We start from the raw sequence: 23,630 nt of genomic DNA on the forward strand, positions 1-23,630 counted from the left end.
CGGAAGCTGTAGCCGACTTGCGAAAATGAGCTGACAGACGGCGTACTTTGACGAGCAGATCTGGCAACTCGGGGTATGAATTAAGAAACCGCTGAACCACGAGGTTAAGCTCAAGAGCCAGGCATGTTACGTGTGTGATCTCGCCTCGCCTCACAGCCGCCACCAGGTTTACGGCCATTGTCACACACGACCATGCCTGGATGTAGGTTCAGCGGTCTCAGCCACAGATCTGCCTGCTCTTTCACAGCTGTCCACAACTCACAAGCAGTGTGAGGTTTATCACCTAAGCTTATGAGTTTCAGCACAGCCTGTTGCCGCTTGGCGGAGGCAGTACTGCAGTGCTTCAAGCTTGTAATTGATGTGTTGATATCTGAGATGGAGGCTGAACATGAGGAGGAGGAGGAGGATGATGCGCAGGAGCTGTACACTGTGGGGGCAACTCTGACTGACATAGGGCCCGCAATCCTCGATGTGGGGAGGATGTGTTCCGTCCCAAGGTCCGACTGGGTCCCGGCTTCCACTATGTTTACTCAGTGGGCCGTCAGGGAGATGTACCGTCCCTGGCCACAAGCACTTGTCCACGTGTCCGTTGTCAGGTGGACTCTCCCAGTAACTGCGTTGTTGAGGGCACGGCAGATGTTTTGGAAAATGTGCGGGGATGGCACACCAGGCAAAATAGTGTCGGCTGGGGACCGAGTACCGAGGGACGGCCACGGCCATAAGGTTGCGGAAGGATTCTGTCTCCACCAGCCTAAAAGGCAGCATTTCCAACGCAAGCAGTCGTGAAATATGCGAATTTAGGACTGTGGCATGTGGGGCATTAGCTGCGAATTTGCGCTTTCGTTCAAAGGTCTGGGATATGGACAATTGAACGCTGCGGTGGGACGTGGACGTGGACGTTGATGCTGTTTCTTGAGAAACTGCCATAACAAGTGAAGACTGAGAGGAGGGGGCATCTTTGCATGCAGTATGGACAGGGGATTGCCTTGCACACACAACAGGGGGTTCTATTGCACGCACAACAGCGGAAGAAGCAGTGGTGACACCCGCTTACACTGGTCATAGACCCTTTGGTCCGCCCCACAAAGTCAGGTGCTTTGCTGCCATGTGCCTGATCATGCTGGTAGTTTTGTCACCCCTGCTGATGCTGGCATGGCAGGTGGTACATATGGCCTTTTTGGGGTTATCAGCAGAGTCTTTAAAAAAACTCCAGACTCTGGAAGACCTACCGCTTGTACTGGCAACGTCCCTCGTGTTGGTGTTACGGGGAACGGTTGCCCGCCTTCTGTCTGCGGCCACCACACTGTTTCTTCCTGCCTGTTGGGGTACTCTGCCTCCCTCCCCCTGTGTGCTGCTGGCCTCACTCTGCATGTCCTCCTGCCAAGTTGGGTCAGTTACTAGATCATCCACCACCTCCTCCTCTTCCACTTGCGCACCACGATCCTCCTCCTCACTTCCTGGCAATTGTGTCTCGTCATCGTCCACCTCTTGTGACAAATTGCCAGCGTCGACTTCCTGTGGCCGTGGCTGTTCAAATATTTGTGCATTGCTACATGGGATCTCCTCTTCCACCACTTCAAGCGTATCAGGCGAGGGGCACAAATATGGAAATGGACCAGTGAACAGCTCTTCAGAGTGTCCAACTGTGGGATCACTTGCTGTCTGACGACACTCGGCATGGTGGGAGGAAGGAGCATCAGGGTGAGGAGGAGTATGCGGTCGAGACTCATGGCTGCTAAGAGTCGACCGTGTGGAAGACAGGCCGGAGGTGGTGGTGCCCAGGTAACTGGAAGTATTATCTGCTATCCAATTAATAACCTGTTCACACTGATCAGTTCTCAATACTGGTGTTGTTCTGTGCTTCCCTAGTAATTCGGTCAAGAAGTGGGAGCGAGAAGATGTGGCTGTTGGTTGTGGCACATTTTCACCTTGGCCACGGCCCTGTCCTCTGCACGCACCATCACCAGAACGTCCACTTCCACGTCCCTTGCCATGCGCCTTGCCCATTGTAAAGGAAGTAAAATAGCTTACTCTCGCACTATCAATGGAAAAAGGGTAATAAAATGTAGATTAGAACCGTGGAGGAGGAAAACCACAGTTCTATTTCTCTGGCCTACACCCGACTCTTTTAAACAATCTGAACAATCAGGGAGAAAATATTACTGTTTTTCTTTACGGAAAAAATACCAAAAGCTGAATAATAGAGATTTTTTACCGTGGAACAGCAAAACCACAGTTATAATTTACTGGTGTATGTATACCAGATGTTTTTAAATATATATATTTGCGGCTGAACAGTGAGCGACACACTCAAACTGTTTTTTTTAGATACAAATGGCCCAAAAGTGGATAATACAGAGGTTTGAACCGTGGAACTTCAAAACCACACTGGTATTTCTCGGGCCTACACCAGACTATTTTCAACAGATATATTTGTGTCTGAACAATCAGGAGACACTATTATTTATTTTTTACAGCAAAAAATGCCAAAAGCAGGATAATAGAGATTTTTTACCGTGGAACAGCAAAACCACAGTTATAATTTACTGGTGTATACCAGACTATTTTCAACAGATATATTTGTGTCTGAACAATCAGGAGACACTATTATTTATTTTTTTACAGCCCAAAATTGCGAAAAGCAGGATAATACAGAGATTTGACCCGTGGAACTGCAAAACCACACTTCTGTTTCTGTGGCCTATACCAGACTCTTTTCAACAGATATATTTGTGTCTGAAAAATCAGAGACACACTTTTTTTTGGGGGGGGACACACCAATAGGTTAATAAGATGGGTATTTGTACAGTGTGAAGGAGGAAAAAAAAAAGAGGATTTAGATGAAAAAGAAGGATTTTCCTGGCCCCCGAGACCTGGAGCTAAGTCCAGCAATTTCAGAAACAGGAGCACACAGGACTGTAATGCAGTGTTTGCTGGTATAACCACTGCGTCTCCTATACAGCCTGCCTGCCTGATATCTGGGATGGATATTACTCATGAGAAGGACTGTTTGTTTGATTTGCCAGGCTTTACAGACCCTACACTAACTATTTCGCAGGAAAAATCTCTCCCTAGCTCAGCAGCGCTGTCCCTACACTGTCTAATCCGGAGCGACTGTGTCCAAGATGACGGCGCCCGGTTTTAAATACTCGAGGTGACGCTGTGCGGCCAGCCAATCACTGTAATGCCCACAAACAACATGGCTGCGGCATTACAGTGACTGGCTGGCAATCCCTGCATGTTCATTGGCTCTGTAAAGAGCGCCAAACATGCAGGGCGGAGACCCGAGCTCCCGCCCGAGTAACCCGGAAATGCTTGGTGCTCGCCGAACATCCCGAGTCGCGTGATGCTCGGGCGAGTACCGAGCAGTGTCGAGCATGCTTGCTCAACACTAGTAGTAATACATGAGCATTGAACACGGTGAAGTCATAGTACACAGAGATGACAGTACAGAAATAATGCACACAGTGAGGTAACAGAACAGAAATAAACATATTAATGTAATAGCTAAATATTATTGCATATTGTGATATCACAGGACAGAAAATCTGCACTATCATAGTACGAGAATAATGCACAGAGGCATGTCACAGCCTGTAGATGATAAATGCATCATCATCATAATAATACAAAAATAATGCACACAGGCATGTCACCGCCTGTAGATGATAAATGCATCATCATCATAATAATACAAGAATAATGCACACAGACATGTCACCGCCTGTAGATGATAAATGCATCATCATCATAATAATACAAGAATAATGCACACAGGCATGTCACCTCCTGTAGATGATAAATGCATCATCATCATAATACTTATACTGATGGTGGTTCTGATGATGTATTCAAACAGGTGATGGTTGTTCTGGTGCTATATTCATATACTACTTATGGTTGTGGTGATGTATTCATGTAGTGATAATGGTTCTGATGCTATGCTCATCACCAGAACAATCATCAGTACATGAATAAAAACCAAAATCATCATCTGCACATAAACAGAACAACAGAACCATCAACAGTACATAAATACATCACCAAAACCATCAGTAAATAAATAGGTCATCAGAACCACCATCAGTACATGAAAACATCACTAAGCTTAGTACAGCAATTAATTATAATGTCAACTCAGGCCCATATACATTTGTATCTCATGAACCTACACCTCCCAGTATATCCTTAACAATGCTAAGGAGATGCTGGGAGTTGTTATCAGTCTTTATCAGGCTGTGGTGATGTGATGAGATGTAGTCAGTATCAACAAGTAAACATGTACATCCAGGTCACTTATGGGTGACATCTTCTCTGATTAAGTCATTTCTTACTTTTTCGTCTCCGTCTTGTCCAGACACCATGATGACTTTTCACATCCACAGCTCTTCTCAGCCAATTCCCTCTTCTCCGCACTTCTGCAGCATATCCCAACACGGTGCCCTTAAAAATAAGTGTGTTATTAAAACTGCCCTCTGCATAAAAATATCTTTCCATACTATGCCCTAAATAAGCCTGCTATTGTATTTGGCCTCCAGACCGTTTGCCTTAATGATCAATAACCATCCCACTGTCTACCATTATCAGCTATAGCCAACACATGGTCAGCCCTTATAAATCACGGCCTATGCCATGGCTGGCCCCTCTCCACTGTTTTCCATTACAATTTCTATATCTCCACTCCAGGGGCATAACGACCGCGGTCGCAGAAGTCGCGAACGTTACCGTACCCATGCGGGTGAAGGGTCCACAGACACCAGCAGAAACTTCAATTGGATGTGCTTCCTCGGACTCACATCCAGTTGAAGTGTATTGCAGAGAACAGACCCATCGGGTCCATGATCAGCAATCACGCTGCCGGCCAATCAGAGGCCAGCAGATGAAGTCGGCGTGCACACTAGTCAGCTACTGGCTTCACAAGAAAACTCTGCACTGTGGGGGAGCGGAGAGAAGGTGAGTATAATGATTTATATTTTTCTATGCATTAAAGAACAGTGGCAGAATGGGAGACATATACCAGCATGGAGGCCCAGGATAAGGGACATATTACCAGGATGGGGACCAGGATAAGGGACATATTACCAGGATGGGGACCAGGATAAGGGACATACAGTGCAGACCAAAAGTTTGGACACACCTTCTCATTTAAAGATTTTTCTTTATTTTCATGACTATGAAAATTGTACATTCACACTGAAGGCATCAAAACTATGAATTAACACATGTGGAATTATATACTTAACAAAAAAGTGTGAAACAGCTGAAAATATGTCTTATATTCCAGGTTCTTCAAAGTAGCCACCTTTTGCTTTGATGACTGCTTTGCACACTCTTGGCATTCTCTTGATGAGCTTCAAGAGGTAGTCACCGGAAATGGTCTTCCAACAATCTTGAAGGAGTTCCCAGAGATGCTTAGCACTTGTTGGCCCTTTTGCCTTCACTCTGCGGTCCAGCTCACCCCAAACCATCTCGATTGGGTTCAGGTCGGGTGACTGTGGAGGCCAGGTCATCTAGCATAGCACCCCATCACTCTTCCTCGTGGTCAAATAGCCCTTACACAGCCTGGAGGTGTGTTTGGGGTCATTGTCCTGTTGAAAAATAAATGATGGTCCAACTAAACGCAAACCGGATGGAATAGCATGCCGCTGCAAGATGCTGTGGTAGCCATGCTGGTTCAGTATGCCTTCAATTTTAAATAAATCCCCAACAGTATCACCAGCAAAGCACCCCCACACCATCACACCTCCTCCTCCATGCTTCACGGTGGGAACCAAGCATGTAGAGTCCATCCGTTCACCTTTTCTGTGTCGCACAAAGACACGGTGATTGGAACCAAAGATCTCAAATTTGGACTCATCAGACCAAAGCACAGATTTCCACTGGTCTAATGTCCATTCCTTGTGTTCTTTAGCCCAAACAAGTCTCTTCTGCTTGTTGCCTGTCCTTAGCAATGGTTTCCTAGCCGCTATTTTACCATGAAGGCCTGCTGCACAAAGTCTCCTCTTAACAGTTGTTGTAGAGATGTGTCTGCTGCTAGAACTCTGTGTGGCATTGACCTGGTCTCTAATCTGAGCTGCTGTTAACCTGCGATTTCTGAGGCTGGTGACTCGGATAAACTTATCCTCAGAAGCAGAGGTGACTCTTGGTCTTCCTTTCCTGGGGTGGTCCTCATGTGAGCCAGTTTCTTTGTAGCGCTTGATTGTTTTTGCAACTTCACTTGGGGACACTTTTAATGTTTGCCCAATTTTTTGGACTGACTGACCTTCATTTCTTAAAGTAATGATGGCCACTCGTTTTTCTTTACTTAGCTGCTTTTTTCTTGCCATAATACAAATTCTAACAGTCTATTCAGTAGGACTATCAGCTGTGTATCCACCAGACTTCTGCACAACACAACTGATGGTCCCAACCCCATTTATAAGGCAAGAAATCCCACTTATTAAACCTGACAGGGCACACCTGTGAAGTGAAAACCATTTCCGGTGACTACCTCTTGAAGCTCATCAAGAGAATGCCAAGAGTGTGCAAAGCAGTCATCAAAGCAAAGGGTGGCTACTTTGAAGAACCTAGAATATAAGACATATTTTCAGTTGTTTCACACTTTTTTGTTAAGTATATAATTCCACATGTGGTAATTCATAGTTTTGATGCCTTCAGTGTGAATGTACAATTTTCATAGTCATGAAAATACAGAAAAATCTTTAAATGAGAAGGTGTGTCCAAACTTTTGGTCTGTACTGTATATATATATATATATATATATATATATATATATATATATATATATATACACTGCTCAAAAAAATAAAGGGAACACTGAAATAACACATCCTCGATCTGAATGAATAAAATATTCTCATTGAATACTTTGTTCTGTAGAAAGCTGAATGTGCTGATAACAAAATCACACAAAAATCATCAATGGAAATCAAATTTATTAACCAATAGAGGCCTGGATTTGGAATCACCTCCAAAATTAAAGTGGAAGAACACACTACAGGCTGATCCAACTTTGATGTAATGTCCTTAAAACAAGTCAAATTGAGGCTCAGTATTGTGTGTGGCCTCCACGTGCCTGTATGACCTCCCTACAACGCCTGGGCATGCTCCTGATGAGGCTCAGTATTGTGTGTGGCCTCCACGTGCCTGTATGACCTCCCTACAACGCCTGGGCATGCTCCTGATGAGGCTCAGTATTGTGTGTGGCCTCCACGTGCCTGTATGACCTCCCTACAACGCCTGGGCATGCTCCTGATGAGGTTGCGGATGGTCTCCTGTGGGATCTCCTCCCAGACCTGGACTAAAGCATCCGCCAACTCCTGGACAATCTGTGGTGCAACGTGACGTTGGTGGATGGAGCGAGACATGATGTCCCAGATGTGATCAGTCGGATTCAGGTCTGGGGAACGGGCGGGCCAGTCCATAGCTTCAATGCCTTCATCTTGCAGGAACTGCTGACACACTCCAACCACATGAGGTCTGGCATTGTCCTGCATTAGGAGGAACCCAGGGCCAACCGCACCAGCATATGGTCTCACAAGGGGTCTGAGGATCTCATCCTGGTACCTAATGGCAGTCAGGCTACCTCTGGTGATCACATGGAGGGCTTGTGTGGCCCTCCAAAGAAATGCCACCCCACACCATTACTGACCCACTGCCAAACCGGTCATGCTGAAGGATGTTGCAGGCAGCAGATCGCTGTCCACGGCGTCTCCAGACTTTGTCACGTCTGTCACATGTGCTCAGTGTGAACCTGCTTTCATCTGTGAAGAGCACAGGGTGCCAGTGGCGACTTTGCCAATCCTGGTGTTCTGTGGCAAATGCCAAGCATCCTGCACGGTGTTGGGCTGTGAGCACAACCCCCATCTGTGGACGTCGGGCCCTCATACCACCCTCATGGAGTTGGTTTCTAACCATTTGTGCAGACACATGCACATTTGTGGCCTGCTGGAGGTCATTTTGCAGGGCTCTGGCAATGCTCCTCCTACTCCTCCTTGCACAAAGGCGGAGGTAGCGGTCCTGCTGCTTGGTTGTTGCCCTCCTACGGCCCCCTCCACGTCTCCTGGTGTACTGGCCTGTCTCCTGGTAGTGCCTACAGCCTCTGAACACTACGCTGACAGACACAGCAAACCTTCTTGCCACAGCTCGCATTGATGTGCCATCCTGGATGAGCTGCACTACCTGAGCAACTTCTGTGGGTTGTAGAGTCCGTCTCATGCTACCACGAGTGTGAAAACACAACCAAAATTCAAAAGTGACCAAAACATCAGCCAGAAAGCATTGGTACTGAGATGTGGTCTGTGGTCCCCACCTGCAGAACCACTCCTTTATTGAGGGTGTCTTGATAATTGCCAATAATTTCCATCTATTGTCTATTCCATTTGCACAACAGCATGTGAGATTGATTGTCGATCAGTGTTGCTTCCTAAGTGGACAGTTTGATTTCACAGAAGTTTGATTTGCTTGCAGTTATATTCTGTTGGTTAAGTGTTCCCTTTATTTTTTTAAGCAGTGTATATATATATATATATATATATATATATATATATATATATATATATATGTATGTATGTATATATATATAAATAATATACAGGTGCTTCTCACTAAATTAGAATATCATCAAAAAGTTAATTTCTTTCAGTTCTTCAATACAAAAAGTTAAACTCATATTCTATGGAGTCATTACAAACAGAGTGATCTATTTCAAGTGTTTATTTCTGTTAATGTTGATGATTATGGCTTACAGCCAATGAAAACACAAAAGACATTATCACAGTAAATTAGAATAATTAACAAAAACCACCTGCAAAGGCTTCCCAAGCGTTTAAAAAGGTCCCTTAGTCTGTTTCAGTAGGCTCCACAATCATGGGGAAGACTGCTGACTTGACAGATATCCAGAAGGCAGTCATTGACACACTCCACAAGGAAGGTAAGCCACAAAAGGTCATTGCTAAAAAAACTGGTGTGTGTATATATATATATAAATAAATATATATATATACACACACACACACACTTCACACTATGCCCTTATACTGCCCGCCGCATTGTCCTCTCCAAACTGTACTCCTTTCTAACATTGTCCTCCTACATGGTATGATATTCATCACAGCCGCCCATATAGTATGATATCCACAACAGCCCCCCAATAAACACCACGATGTCCACTAGAGCCCCCCAATATACAGTATGATGTCCTCAATAGCCCTCCATGTACATCCCCACAGCCAGCCCCACGTACAGTATGTACCCACAGCCAGCCCCTCGTAGGTCCCCACAGTAAGCCTCATGTAGGTCCCCACAGTAAGCCCCACGTAGGTCCACACAGAAGCCCCACGTAGGTCCCCTCAGAAAGCACCACGTAGGTCCCCTCAGAAAGCCTCATGTAATTTCCCACACCCAGACCCACATATGTCCCTATACCAAGCTCCAAGTATTTCCCCACAGCCATCCTCAAATAGGTCCCAACAGCAAGCCCAAGTAGGTCCTCATAGCCAGCTCCACGGAGGTCCCCACAGCCAGACACATGGATGTCCCCACAGCCAGACACATGAAGGTCCCCACAGCCAGCCTTTTAAAAGTCCCCACAGCTAGCCCCACGTAGATCCCCACAGCCCTCCCCACTTAAGTCACCACAGCTATCCGCACATATTTCCCCACAGCAAGCCCCACATATTTCCCCACAGCCAGCCCCATGTAGGTCCCCACTGTTATGATCTGCAACAAGTACTAAGGAAAGAAGGGGAAAGCTATCCCTACAGTAAGACTAAGCTGAATCCCTACGATGTAGCGGGCTGCCTGTTCCTAGTGAACAGACCCGCCTTAGTCCTCAGCTAGTCTGAACGAAGACCTAATGCATAAAGGAAGGGGTCCCTAAGAGAACTAAGGACTGGGACAAAAATGGGAAACCTCCTGAACAGAGAAAGTTGTTGCAGAACACAAAAAAGATAAATTGACAAAAAGGTACTAGAGGTCCCAGAAGGACCAAGCGAACTGACAGAGAAAGGCACAAAAGCACCTGGCTAGCAAAACAGTCAAACAACACTGAAGTCCAGCACAGCCAAAAGGGCGGAGCTGGAATATAAAGGCAGATGGTCACGTGACCGCAAAAGACAAGATGGAAAAAACAAACAGGAAGGTTCTAACACCCACATCCAGCCACATGCAAGTTTCCACAGCTAGCCCCAAGTATTTCCCCACAGCCAGCCCCATGTAGAACCCCACAGATAGTCCCACGTAGGTCCCCACAGCTAGCCTCACATAGATTCCCACAGGTAGCTCCACATAAGTCCCCACAATCAATCCCGCAGTCAGCCCCTCTTGCTATTTCCCCATTCATTGTCAAATTAAAAACAAAAAAAAAGCTTATACTCCTCTAATCCAGGCTTTCGTCCAGCGCAGCCTCCATCTCCTCTTCTGTCTCATGCAGCAGTGGACGCTGAACGACGTGATCACTTCACTTACAGATGCAAATACAATTGAGTGCAGGGAGGGAACGTCGGCCAGGGCATGGGAGAGAGGGGTGAGCCATGTCAGTGGCTGACACTGTGCTTCCCTGTGTGCCTGCGCCCTGGCCATCACTGTGCTGAATGCCTGCGGCTGGGGGAAGGCATCGGGCAACCGCAGGCATTCAGCAATGTCCTTTTTTCCCCAAAAGTGCGCCCCTGTTGGGGAGGCAGGAGGTAGTACCCTAGGCAGGTGTTAATAATAGTAATAATATATGAATTAATATTATATTAAGTAATAGTACACAGTAAACATAGTGATGTCCTGGTAAATTGATAAAAAAACTGGGGTCCAGATGCGACTATAACCTTGACACCCTCATGAATACTGGCTCATTCTCACAATAGTAGATTCTGGCCAGTCTAAAGTCTCTACAAGCTATAGCAGTAATTAATAGAAATAGCACTATGTTAATGACCGATATATGTATGTAGGTACACTAGCGATAGAAGATCAGGATGGCTGCATCTGTGATTTCTTTGCTGGAGCTCCATCTGGTATGCGTACCATATCCATCCCAGTCATAAGAAGTGAAGTCTCCACACTGTCTGGTGAGCCCCTCTCCTACATATCCACCTCCTCCGATACAATGCTGAAAGTATAAAGAAGATCACAATACAGTCAGGGAATTCAAGGATCTTTGTACACTGGAGAAATGTTCATGTCAGGAATTGCTCAACCATCATAAATATATATGGAAACCTGGCCACTAGAGTTGGTGCCAAAATGGCCATCGAGTCGCTGAACGCGGTCAATCGTCCATGCCAACATTCTGTGGCCACTGAACCAGAGCTGTGAAAACCATCAGTTATTTGACGCAATCCATGACTCTTCTTTTGATTAACCGGTTTTGTGCTACATCATCGTTTCCGGGTGATGCACATGTGATGTTGCGCCCGGCCGGCTAATGAAAAGAAGAACAAAAAGGATGCTGCCTCCAAGTTTGATGCAAGAGTTATATCCAGTATGTGGCAATAGGCTGAAAATCTTTAGAAATGGGAGTCTAATTGGTGGGATACCCAAAATGTTAGCTTTTAACCAAAGTTGATAGTTTAGACACACGCTTGGAGCCTTATTAATTACTTGCGATAGTAATCAAGACAATGCTTCATGTTTTTGGCATCCACCAACTCTCATTTCAATTGGGTGGTGCAGTTCCCCAGTTTCGCTTCTTTAATGCTTTAACTCCTGTACAAGAGCTACTGGTCATGGCAGGGTGCTACTTTTCCCTGTAACTGGGGCATTTCATGGATGCCTCTGTCATCGTGGAAAAACTGCATCATAAAATCTATTGTTCTTTAGAGACGCTCCTCTTTATCAGGGCAATCTCTTCTTCCTCTCAATTACTGACAGATGGTCTCCAACAACTTGGACAATCTTCTCTCTGTAACCTCGTGCAGCAGATGGTCCAATATGTTTCCAATCCTTATCTGCTAGCCAATATTCAATAACATGGCTCTTGCTCACAAACCCTCTGCAACTGACACAAACCCTCAGTAACTGACACAAACCCTCTGCAACTGACACAAACCCTCTGCAACTGACATAAACCCTCTGCAACTGACACAAACCCTCAGTAACTGACACAAACCCTCTGCAACTGACACAAACCCTCTGCAACTGACACAAACCCTCTGCAACTGACACAAACCCTCAGTAACTGACACAAACCCTCTGCAACTGACACAAACCCTCTGCAACTGACACAGAAGGAGCAAAATCAGCTTCTAAAATATCTTATTTCTGTTATTCACATTATCTGCTCAGCCTCTCTCTGTCTTCTCTGGTGCTCAGCCTTCTCTCTGTCTTCTCTGGTGCGCTTTCCCCAAAAAAACATGATTAAAATACCTTTAAAAAATAAAAATACATTGGCAAAAATAGTTTTATTTAATATCTGCATTTAATGGAAAAAAAAAATCTGAATTAAAAATAATACTATTTCTCCCATCTAAAACGAGCCACTTTTTAGGTACATCCATCCAACACACATCAGTTACAGTAGTCCTACATATTGCAGAATTAACCATGTCAACAAATCCATGTGGACTATTAGCCCTTATTATGTCATCATTTGGGTCTGAAAAGCTAAAAAAAATCATGACACATACCTGTTCTGCATCACAACCGATCACTTTCATTCCTGGGCAAATTGCCAAGGCGGCCCCCTCATGGTTTATGGCACGGAATTGAATGAAGCCGGCAATGAACTGAGCTGTGAATATGACATAAAATGACCATAATCAGATGACTGCCTTTACCACCGCCACTGGCTGCTAACACTGGTCTCCTGTTCTTCACTGTCTCCGCCACCCCAGTCTCCTGGTCCCTTGGTGCCGGTATTCTCTTCCTGCTCTGATCCATAGCCAAAACCAATTCGTAAGCTTCCCCTGGATAAATAAGAGACACTCCTTCATCGCTCTATGCCTGAGCAATGAGGTCCTTTCGTTACTAACTGCAAAGGTATTCTTCTTCTTTTACTTCCAATCCAGTGAATCCTGACCTTGATTCTTGTCTTCCGCTTGCCCTGACCGCCTGCCAGTTTTTCACATCGGTCTTGAGGGGACAGGATGAAATGAGAGCCACCTGATTCATTACGAGGTACCCCCAAATTTGCATTTTCCTCACCACTAATGTTACTCCGGTCACGGACTGAATTAAGTTTTGTGGAGATCGCCCCATCACGTCCCTACATTTCCACCCCAGCTGGCCCACTTTGTCGGAGCTGGGCAAAAATAATGTGAACATGCCAAAAGTCGCAAAAGTTAAAGCAGACTCAGACTGCACTAAAATTTTTCAACTTTTCAAAGCTTATCACGCCAGTTTCTTGGAGTAAAATCGTTGATGAATCTGAGCCCTGGTGACGGTAAAAATTGGTGAAACTAATGACTATTTTTCACATGCCGATTGGTCGTCCATGGACGACCGCTGATCAGCTGCATGTCTGCTGTCCTTCAATAGCCTGTTTAGATGTGCACAGAACAATTGTTAATCGAGCGCTCTGTGCGCATGGTCAGTCGTTGCTCTCGGCAGCACATGTTCTGCTTAGATGCGACGATGTGCTGCCGAGATGAATGCAAACGTAACATTTATCATTTCAGAGTTGTCAATAATACATCTGTTTGTGTTTTTACAAATTTATAATGAAGGATGTTAAGACATTGGGAACTTTTACCTCTTCCATTGGGTGAGTAAAACTTGGCTGTCCTTTCCGCATATCCATAGTCATACACTATAGGCACAGCTGGTCCGTTATGTGCTAAACAGGTTCCTGCCTTGAAAGTAACTGGATATTTCTAGTGAATGAAGTACATATACATTGTTTTACAACAGCACGGTGAGCGAAGAAATTGGGACCAACTGATCCCTTTACCTTCTGCCTTCGGAAGGTAACATATGGTGATAAAACTTATAAAGGACTGAGTATGAGGTGAAGACTGGCAACGATGAAGGAGACAATTATGGGGCAAACATTACCTTGTATAAGTGGAATAAGTTTCCACCTTCATGCTCCATGAAACCAGTGTCTGTCCGATACCTTTGTAATGAGGAGTTCTTCCATAACTCCAGTGGAGTATCATTAGGCACATGCCAAACACTCACATCTTTAGTTAAGATATCAAAATATCCAGGGTTCTGGGGGATTCAATGGGAAATAAAAAAAATGACAAAAGGTTGCTATGAATTAAAAAATTTCGGTTCATCAAAGAATGTAGATAAGTTGTTTGTTCTCCCCATGTTTGAGCGGGTTTCCTAAGATTACTCTGGTTTCGCTCTAACACTCTAAAGACTTAATGATAGAGAATTTAGATTGTGAGCCCCAATGGGGACAGTGAGGAAAATGTCTGTAAATAGATACGGAATATGATGGCATTATATAAGTGAGTAAAATAAATAAATAGGAGTCATAGAGGAAAATTAAAATCCATAAGACCTGTCCCCCTCACGTTGAACGTATGGGAAGAGGGAAAACAAGGTATAGCTGGAGAATATCTTTTTTTTAAAGTGGGATTAATTAGACCTTAGAACAGGAAAAAAAACAATTAACACAGGGGAAATAGGGAAAGAGCTGACACTCTAATAACATTTGAAGACGGGACCTACTGCCATGAACAGGTGATTAAAACAGAATATCTGCTGGGGAAAAGACAGCCAGATTGAGATTTATTTATGCCTAGGCGGAGAAGTGGAGATGCTGCCTTTGTTGCAAAGAAAGAAGCATCCTGGGTTCAAAATATATTTATGACCGTGTCTCCATTGTCCAGATATGAATATTGGGGTCTTGTATCAATCCGATATTTATGGGATATAGATATTCAGCGTTGTAGTGAAAGGACGAACGTGATGCATCACCTTAGGGCTACTAGAATCCCTCTAACTCAATAACGGTCAGATAGATGATGTAAACCAGGCCATGTTTGATCTCTATGTAACGATAAAATCCTGATAAGAAATATGACATCAATATCTACTGGCTGGAACCTTTGAAGGCGAAGATATCCTGTAAGTTGGGATCTCATAAAATTCTGTCCCACAATCTGCCCCCACATGAGCTCATCAAGGGGAGGTGTGTGGGCACAACTTTGAGCTAATAATAAGCAGTAGTTGAGTCCTTTGTCAGTCCTTGGAAGACATAGATCGTTGTGGGTTCAGACCGTTTTCCCAATCAGAGTGCTTCCCTTCGCTATAAGCTCTGAGTCATTTCCGTGACCAAGTTTAGTACTTTTCTTTCGTTATTCCTTTCTATTTTGTGTAATTGTATATATTGTATTTTGTTCCCATTGTGAATCATCTTTTATATTTTCTATAAACACTGCTTCACTTTCTGGATTAAATATATAAAATAAAATAGCTCGGTTTCTTTTGTTCTGTAAGTCTCACTCCTGAAGCAACGTGTCTGTATAAACGATTGGTGGTCTCAGCTAGTAGCTGTTTTGGTATTGCAGACCTGGCAGTCACCGTTTGGGGGGGGGGGGGGTATACATATATTCCATGCATTAGAATCAGAGGTGTTTATACCATACGCTCACTGTGAGTTCCCCAATAACCAGTCTAGTAGTGGAAGTAGCCGAGGTCTCGTCCATCATTCGTCAGCCAATTGCTTAATTGTCTTGAAGATTGGAGGCAGCAGAGTTGCGTTCCCTTGACCAACTTTTAAGGTAACAGCGGTGGGATCTGTGGGATTTCTCTGGTGTCATCTGTGACAAAGTGGTGACAGTGGTGGGTTCGGCTGGACCCCCCTCCCTGGCTGTGTTTCCGTGACATATTGGTGGCAGCGATGGGTCAGCGTGACTCCTCTTGGCTGTATATCCTTGACAGAAGGTGTTTGTGTGATGACATTTGATCCAGGAAACTTACACTAAGATCTATGAACCCTATGCCATAATGGATATTGATCCATGAACCTAACAATATAATGAATCTTGAATGGACAACTCATGAAAACCCATGATTCCTGAATTTTCCAACATGATAACCCTTGATCCATAAACCTTGTATCATGATAGCCCTTTATACATCAAGTCTACATTTGGATTAATCTTGATCTATGAACCTTATCCATAATGAACCTTGTTTCAAGAAGTTTACATAATGACTTAAGTCATAAACCTTACACATAATGAATCGTGATCCATGAACTTTACTCCATGATAAACCTTGATCAGTGAAGGGTACATCATTGATGAATTCGATCCATGAACCTTACAATACCATGATCCTTATTCATGAGGTTTATAACAGCTATGAGCCTTAACCCATCAACCTTACGTCAAGATGAACCTCAATCCATGAACATTGCACCATGACGACTATTGATCTATGAATTATATACCATCATGAGCATCATGAACGCTTACACTATGATGACTCTTCAGCCACGGACCTTACATCATTATGAACATTATTAACCTTACATTATGATGAACCTTACACTACAATACATTTTAAATTGTAAACCCTACACTATAATGAACCTTTTGTCATGAACAATGTAGATACATGCACCTTACAACAGGATGAACCTTTAGCCATGAACCCTACACTATGATAAACCCAGCTCTACAGTCATGGTAGAAAGTGTTGGCACCCCTGAAATTATTTCAGTATTTGTCCCAGAAAATTATTGGAATTACACGTTATGTTATTCACATGTTTATTTCCTTCGTGTGTTTTGGAACAACACACAAAAAAACTGACAAAAAAAGGCAAATTGGACATAATTTCACACAAAACCCCAAAAATGGGCTGGACAAAATTGTTGGCAGCATCAACTTAAGATTTGGTTGCACAATCTTTGGAATAAATAACTGCAATCAATTGCTTCCTATAACCATCAACAAACTTCTGACACCTCTCAGCTGGAATTTTGGCCACTCTTCTTTTACAAACTGCTCCAGGTCTCTCATATGTGAAGGCGTCTTCTCCCAACAGCAATTTTAAGATCTCTCCGTAGGTGTTCAATGGGATTTAGATCTGGACCCATTGCTGGCCACTTCAGAACTCTCCAATACTATGGTAATCTTCCGGTTTCATGATGCCTTACACACAATCAAGGCTCCCAGTGCCAGAGGCAGCAAAACAACCCCAAAACATCTTTGAACTTCCATCATATTTGACTGTAGGTACGGTGTTCTTTTCTATGTATACCTCATTCTGTTTTCGGTAAACAGTAGAATGATGTGATTTACCAAAAAGCTGTATCTTGATGTCATCTATCCACAAAATGCTTTCCCAGAAGGATTTTGGTGTACTCACGTACATTTTGACAAACTACAAACTAGCTTTTTATGTCTATGTGTCAGCAGTGACACTGTTGCGCCCTGAGCCTGCAGGACAGCTTGAATTTCTTTGTAACTTGATTGAAGCCACTTATCCATCATCCGGACTATCCTGCGTTACAACCTTTCATCAATTTTTTTCTGCCGTCCACGTACAGGGAGATTAGCTACAAGGCCATGGGTTGTAAACTTCTTGATTATGTTGTGCACCATGGACAAAGGAACATCAAGATATCTGGAGATAACTTTGAGATTGATGATATTTTTCAATAATTTTGGTTCTCAAGTCCTCAGACAGTTCTCTTCTCCTCTTTCTGTTCTCCATGCTTAGTGTGGCACACACCGACACACAATGCAAAGATTGAATCAACTTCTCCCCTTTTTATCTGGTTCCAGGTGTGATTTTCATATTGCCCACACCTGTTACTTTCCACAGGTGAGTTTGAACGAGCATCACATAGTTGAAACAAAGTTGTTTATCCACAATTTTGAAAAGGTGGCAACAATTTTGTCCGGACCATCATTTGGGTTTTATATGAAATTATGTCCAATTTGCCTTTATTCCACTGTTTTTTGTGTTGTTCCAATACACACAAAGGAGATAAGCATGAGTATAACAAAACATGTGTAATTGCAATAATTTTCTGGGAGAAATACTTCATTTTCTGGAACAATTTCAAGGGTGCCAACACTTTCTGCCATTACTCTATGAACTGTTTACAACAACGTCTGTTTATTTCTGAACCCTACACCATAATGAACCTAGAAGCATAAATCTTACACCATGATGACCTTAGCTCCGTAAACCTTACACCATGATTATCTTAATTCATTAGCTTTACATCATGATGACCCTGATCCGTAAACCTTAGACCATGATGAACCTTGATTCATGAACCTTATACCTTGATGAAAATTAATCCTTGAATCTTGATGAACCCGGGTTGTGTGATGTTTCTAGATAGTTGCCGTTGCCCAAACCTATACCCCAAAGGCTCTAATCGGGTAAAATATTATTTACAACGCTGCACCATCATGCTACTTTCACATTCTTAAAAAGGTCATTTAAAAATGTTTTTTTTGCAACTGCAATGATGTCCTGTTTGACCAGAGTGGTGGTGTTCCATTATAACAGCATCATAATTTCTGATGTAAACCTATTTCACCCATCATACCTTATAATCATCACTTGTGGCTCCTTCCGGTGTCCCAAATGTAGCATAATTATCCCAGTTGCCATCACCCTTTGGGTTATTTGCATTATTCCCTTGTTGACTTGTCCAGCGATCTCCAGAGGTACATTTGCCATGTATATTATTCTCATGAATGCTTGCCACTAAAGTCCAACCTCCACCATTAGTTGTCATATCACAGAACACCTGGTAGGTAAATCCATTTTTTGTGGTCAAAGAATAAATGCCATCTATGGGATAAAAATACTATCAGAAAACATACAGACAGACCATGAAGCTCCTATTGGGCTTTTGGGGAGTGAGGACCCTGCCCGAGTTGGCCTTGTTTTCTTTGCTACCAGGTGTTGAGAGCCTTTGCAAACACTGTGCTAAGCTCACGCCCGGACTGTTTGGCGTGAGCCTGGTTAGTGCTCCCACTGGGCCACGAACCGAGGAGTGCCTGGAGGGGCATGACTAGGGACCTCGCCAGATCGGACAACGGACGCACGGTGGCTTAATCAAGGAGGGACGTGGGAGGTGGCCCAGGAGCTACTCCAGGTCAGACCCCAGTCACACAGCAGTCGACTACACCGGGGAATGCAGGAACGGGCAGCTTTGGCTGGTATGCAGATAGACAGGTACTGGCAGGCACGGCTGGTATGCAGACAGGCGGATACTGGCAGGCATGGCTGGTATACAGTCAGGTGGGTACTGGCAAGCACGGCTGGTATACAGACAGGCGGGTACTGGCATGTAGGTAAACAGGCTGGATAGGGACCAGTACAGACTGGGATACAGGAACTGAGCCGCAGGTGTGGAGGGGAAGCGGAGCAGGGCAGAGCCGCAGGTGCAGAGGGGAAGCGGAGCAGGCCAGAGCAGAGCCGCAGGTGCGGAGGGGAAGTGGAGCAGGGCAGAGCCGCAGGTGTGGAGGGGAAGCGGAGCAGGGCAGGGCAGAGCAGAGCAGCAAGTGCGGAGGGGAAGCGGAGCAGGGCAGAGCAGAGCACAGCCGCAGGTGCGAAGGGGAAGCGGAGCAGGGCAGAGCAGAGCCGCAGGTGCGGAGGGGAAGTAGAGCAAGGCAGAGCAGAGCCGCAGGTGCGGAGGGGAAGCGGAGCAGGGCAGAGCAGAGCCGCAGGTGTGGAGGGGAAATGGAGCAGGGCAGAGCAGAGCCGCAGGTGCACAGGGGAAGCGGAGCAGGGCAGAGCCGCAGGTGCGGAGGGGAAGCGGAGCAGGGCAGAGCAGAGACGCAGGTGCGGAGGGGAAGTGGAGCAGGGCAGAGCAGAGCCGCAGGTGTGGAGTGGAAGCAGAGCAGAGCCGCAGATGCCGACAGACAGGACAGGGCTCTGTTCACATGGAACAGACAGGGACAGGGAAACACAGGAAGATAGCTAGAACACAGGAGGTAGATATGGAAGCATGGAAATGGGACAAGCAGAACCAGACACACACAAGGTACTTGCTATGAAGTAGCGAGTAGACACAGAACTCACAAACAGAAGTACAGAGACAACGAGTAGGAGTTAGGTACTGGTTCAGACACTGCAGAAAAAGGGAAGGATCGGACATAGAGACAAACAGGTAACGGGCTAGGACACAATTCAGACAGGAACTGACACAGGAACGAGATACAGGAAGGAGCATGGGCATTCAGCAACCAGGGTGGTGGAAATAGACTAGAAGTCACAGATACAGGTAACGGGCCTGGGTACTCAGTCCCCAGGGTGGCGGAAACAGACAAGGTTCAGGACAGGATCTGGCAACTCACAGTTGCACAGAACACACTGTAAGAAAGTGTTGCTCAGGCCCCTCTGACTGAGTGGAGGAGGTTTAAGTATCCAGTGACTCACAGCAATAGGCTGGGGACCCATTAGGACTGCACACACTGTAACTTTAAGAATCATGAAGTTCCAGCACCGCCGCCCTAAGCCAGCAGACAAGAGACATGCACACAGCAAGTAGAGGAGCATAGTGCACAGCCTGCACTGGTAGGTAAGTTGGCGGTCTTGCATGGTTGGAGATGATAAGCCATGCCAGCACGCCACCAGGGAAGTTACAGTACCCCCCCCCTTTAAGCCCCCTCTTCTTCAAGCCTGCAAGGATTTTTTGCAGAGAAGTTGGAGTCCGATCCTTCTCAATGGACTCCCAAGACTTCTCTTCAAGAAGACTACCTCTTCTGTCCACTAGAGGGAACGAGACAGGTCTCACCATCTTGGTGACTAGGATGCTTCCTCCCATCAAGTCATCCTCAGCATCAGATGAAGTGGACGAAGTATCAGGAACAGGACATAGGAAAGTCTCTCTCCATTTTTTAACATCAGGTAGCACCCCAAAGGATTCAAGAGACAACTGGAGGTCCTCTGCCTGGTTGGAGGGTGCAGAGACTTGGGGGTAGCCACCACCTTGATGGACTTATTGCCAGACTTGTTAGAGATGGAAGATCCTTGCTTCGGGACCATCTTCAGTCTGATCTCTGAGATGACACATCTACGAGGCGGGGCAGTACCTGAAGCCAGATCATTGGTACAATCATCGAGACTGTGTGGAGACATCGCCTCTGCTTCCCTTCCTTCGGAGACTTCAGCGCACAGCGAGTCAGCGACTAGCAGATCTGGTGAAGAAGACATTGCTCACTGTCCAGAAGGTATGGGGACTGGACACCCCTTGTACCTCAGTAGTCCTCCAGGAAACACCATGCAGGATCTCCAGACCTGAGTGGGCACTAGAGCTCTCGGCTCTGGACGACCTGTGGGTAAACCAGACAGCACCTGGAATGTGATCTTCTTCATGTATAATGCTCCAATCTGGAGCTTAATTTGTACAGACATATTTAGACTGTTTCTGAGTAGGGCTCGTCCTTCCCCTGACAATGCCCAAACCGGATTCTGGAGTTGTCAGACAGGGATCAGACACCGACTCTTCACAGCTTTCAGCCCGAAACTTCCGGTTAAACCGAAGCCTCCACTTGCCACAGAGACAGTCACATTCATCTGTGGAGAGGAAACACTAACGCCAAGAGCAGCCTCTCCTACAGGCCTAATGTCTTGGGACTCTCCAACCTTCGCCGGACAAAGACCATCAGGGTGTTCCAAACAAACGCAGTGGGTCCGCAATCTGATTTTATGACTGAGTTCCGGCCCCTGCTTTGCCTGACGAACATGGTCAACCTTCATGAATTCTGCGCGGGTAGCTGCCTCTACAGGCTGGGGAACAGGAGGTCTTTGGGAGGACAGGACCTGACGTGACGGTTTACCCTCTACGCCTTGCTCGTCTGGACTGCCTCTTGAGGTTGGGAAGGGAAGTATTCTGTGGAGCATTGTCATCCTCTGTGGATTCTGCGTGGGCAGCAGCCTCTTCAGGCTGGGGAACTGGTGGGCTACCTACACGCATCACCCATCTGGACAGCTCCAGGATATTGGGTATTGAAGCTTTAGCAGAAGATTCAGCGTTAGGGTCATCGAAGACCATTAGAAAGGCCACATGGAAGGCCCGCAGGTCAGAGACGATAGGACCCCTTGCTTCCCATAGGGGTGGTGACCCAATTTTAGGCATCATCTGCTAGGTAGGACATCAGAAATGGCACTTTAACCCGATCGGTGGGAAAATAGTTGGCATAGAATTTGAAATGTAGCATGCATTGCTCCACAAACGCACGGTTTTGTTTTGGATCCCCATAGTACCGTGGTGGATCCGCAGGAACGAGTGCTGATAGCTCCATTTGGGCTGGTGCGTAAATCGCCTGGACCTCAGCTTGGGAAAAAAAATTTTCTTGGTGCATGTATTTGCCAGACAAGGATTCAAATGTCTCCAAGAGCAAAGGGCCGTGGAACTCAACGGGGTCCATGGCCTGAGCAAACTGTTACGCTCACGCCCGGACTGTTTGGCGCCAGGGTGGTTAGTGGTCCCACTGGGCCACGAACCGAGGAGTGCCTGGAGGGGCGTGACTAGGGACCTCGCCAGATCCGACCACGGACGCACGGCGGCTTAATTGACTCAGTGGGCCGAGGAGGGACCTGGGAGGTGGCCAGGTGCTACTCCAGGTCAGATCCCGGTCACACAGCTGTTGACCCACACCGAGGAATGCAGGAACGGGCAGCTTTAGCTGGTATGCAGACAGGCAGGTACTGGCAGGCACGGCTGGTATGCAGACAGGTGGGTACTGGCAGGCACGGCTGGTATACAGACAGGCGGGTACTGGCAAGCACGGCTGGAATACAGACAGGCGGGTACTGACAGGTAGGTAAACAGGCTGGATAGGGACCAGTACAGACTGGGATACAGAAACTGAGCCGCAGGTGCGGAGGGGAAGCGGAGCAGGGCAGAGCCGCAGGTGCAGAGAAGAAGCGTAGTAGGGCAAAGCAGAGCCGCAGGTGCGGAGGGGAAGCGGAGCAGGGCAGAGCGGAGCCACAGGTGCGGAGGGGAAGCGGAACAGGGCAGAGCAAAGCAGAGCCGCAGGTGCGGAGGGGAAGCGGAACAGGGTAGGGCAGAGCAGAGCTGCAGGTGCGGAAGGGAAGCGGAGCAGGGCAGAGTAGAGCCGCAGGTGTGGAGGGGAAGTGGAGCAGGGCAGAGCCACAGGTGCGGAGCGGAAGCAGGGTAGAGCAGAGCAGAGCTGCAGGTGCATAGGGGAAGCGGAACAGGGCAGAGCAAAGCAGAGCCGCAGGTACGGAGGGGAAGTGGAGCAGGGTAGGGCAGAGCAGATCAGAGCTGCAGGTGCGGAAGAGAAGCAGAGCAGGGCAGAGCAGAGCCGCAGGTGTGGAGGGGAAGTGGAGCAACGCAGAGCCGCAGGTGGGGAGGGGAAGCAGGGTAGAGCAGAGCAGAGCTGCAGGTGCATAGGGGAAGCGGAGCAGGGCAGAGCAGAGCCGCAGGTGCGGAGGGGAAGCAGAGCAGGGCAGAGCAGAGCCGCAGGTGCGGAGGGGAAGCGGAGCAGGGCAGAGCAGAGCAGAGCCGTGGGTGCGGAGGGGAAGTGGTGCAGGGCAGAATAGAGCCGCAGGTGTGGAGGGGAAGCGGAGCAGGGCAGAGCAGAGCCGCAGGTGCGGAGGGGAAGCGGAGCAGGGTAGGGCAGAGCAGAGCCACAGGTGCACAGGGGAAGGGGAGCAGGGCAGAGCAGAGCAGAGCTGCAGGTGTGCAGGGGAAGCGAAGCAGGGCAGAGTAGAGCTGCAAGTGTGGAGGGGAAGCGGAG

At 46.5% G+C, this 23,630-nt stretch overlaps 1 protein-coding gene across 1 annotated transcript in view; it reads right to left on the reverse strand.

Moving 5' to 3' along the window:
• Nucleotides 1-8,755: 8,755 nt before the first annotated feature.
• LOC141152752 (intelectin-1-like) overlaps nucleotides 8,756-23,630 on the reverse strand; it is a 38,063-nt gene continuing 23,188 nt past the window's right edge. The window contains exons 4-8 of the mRNA XM_073637397.1: nucleotides 18,461-18,708; nucleotides 13,984-14,142; nucleotides 13,682-13,802; nucleotides 12,618-12,721; nucleotides 8,756-11,101 (exon numbers count right to left, since the gene is read on the reverse strand). Of these exons, the coding sequence (XP_073493498.1) occupies nucleotides 10,949-11,101; nucleotides 12,618-12,721; nucleotides 13,682-13,802; nucleotides 13,984-14,142; nucleotides 18,461-18,708 (785 nt within the window). The 3' untranslated portion in view covers nucleotides 8,756-10,948. The remainder of the gene's footprint in view (nucleotides 11,102-12,617; nucleotides 12,722-13,681; nucleotides 13,803-13,983; nucleotides 14,143-18,460; nucleotides 18,709-23,630) is intronic.

Source organism: Phyllobates terribilis, unplaced genomic scaffold, assembly GCF_046119375.1.
Source record: "Phyllobates terribilis strain yellow unplaced genomic scaffold, ASM4611937v1 Scaffold_6__1_contigs__length_29720123, whole genome shotgun sequence".
NCBI classification, from domain to species: domain Eukaryota; kingdom Metazoa; phylum Chordata; class Amphibia; order Anura; family Dendrobatidae; genus Phyllobates; species Phyllobates terribilis.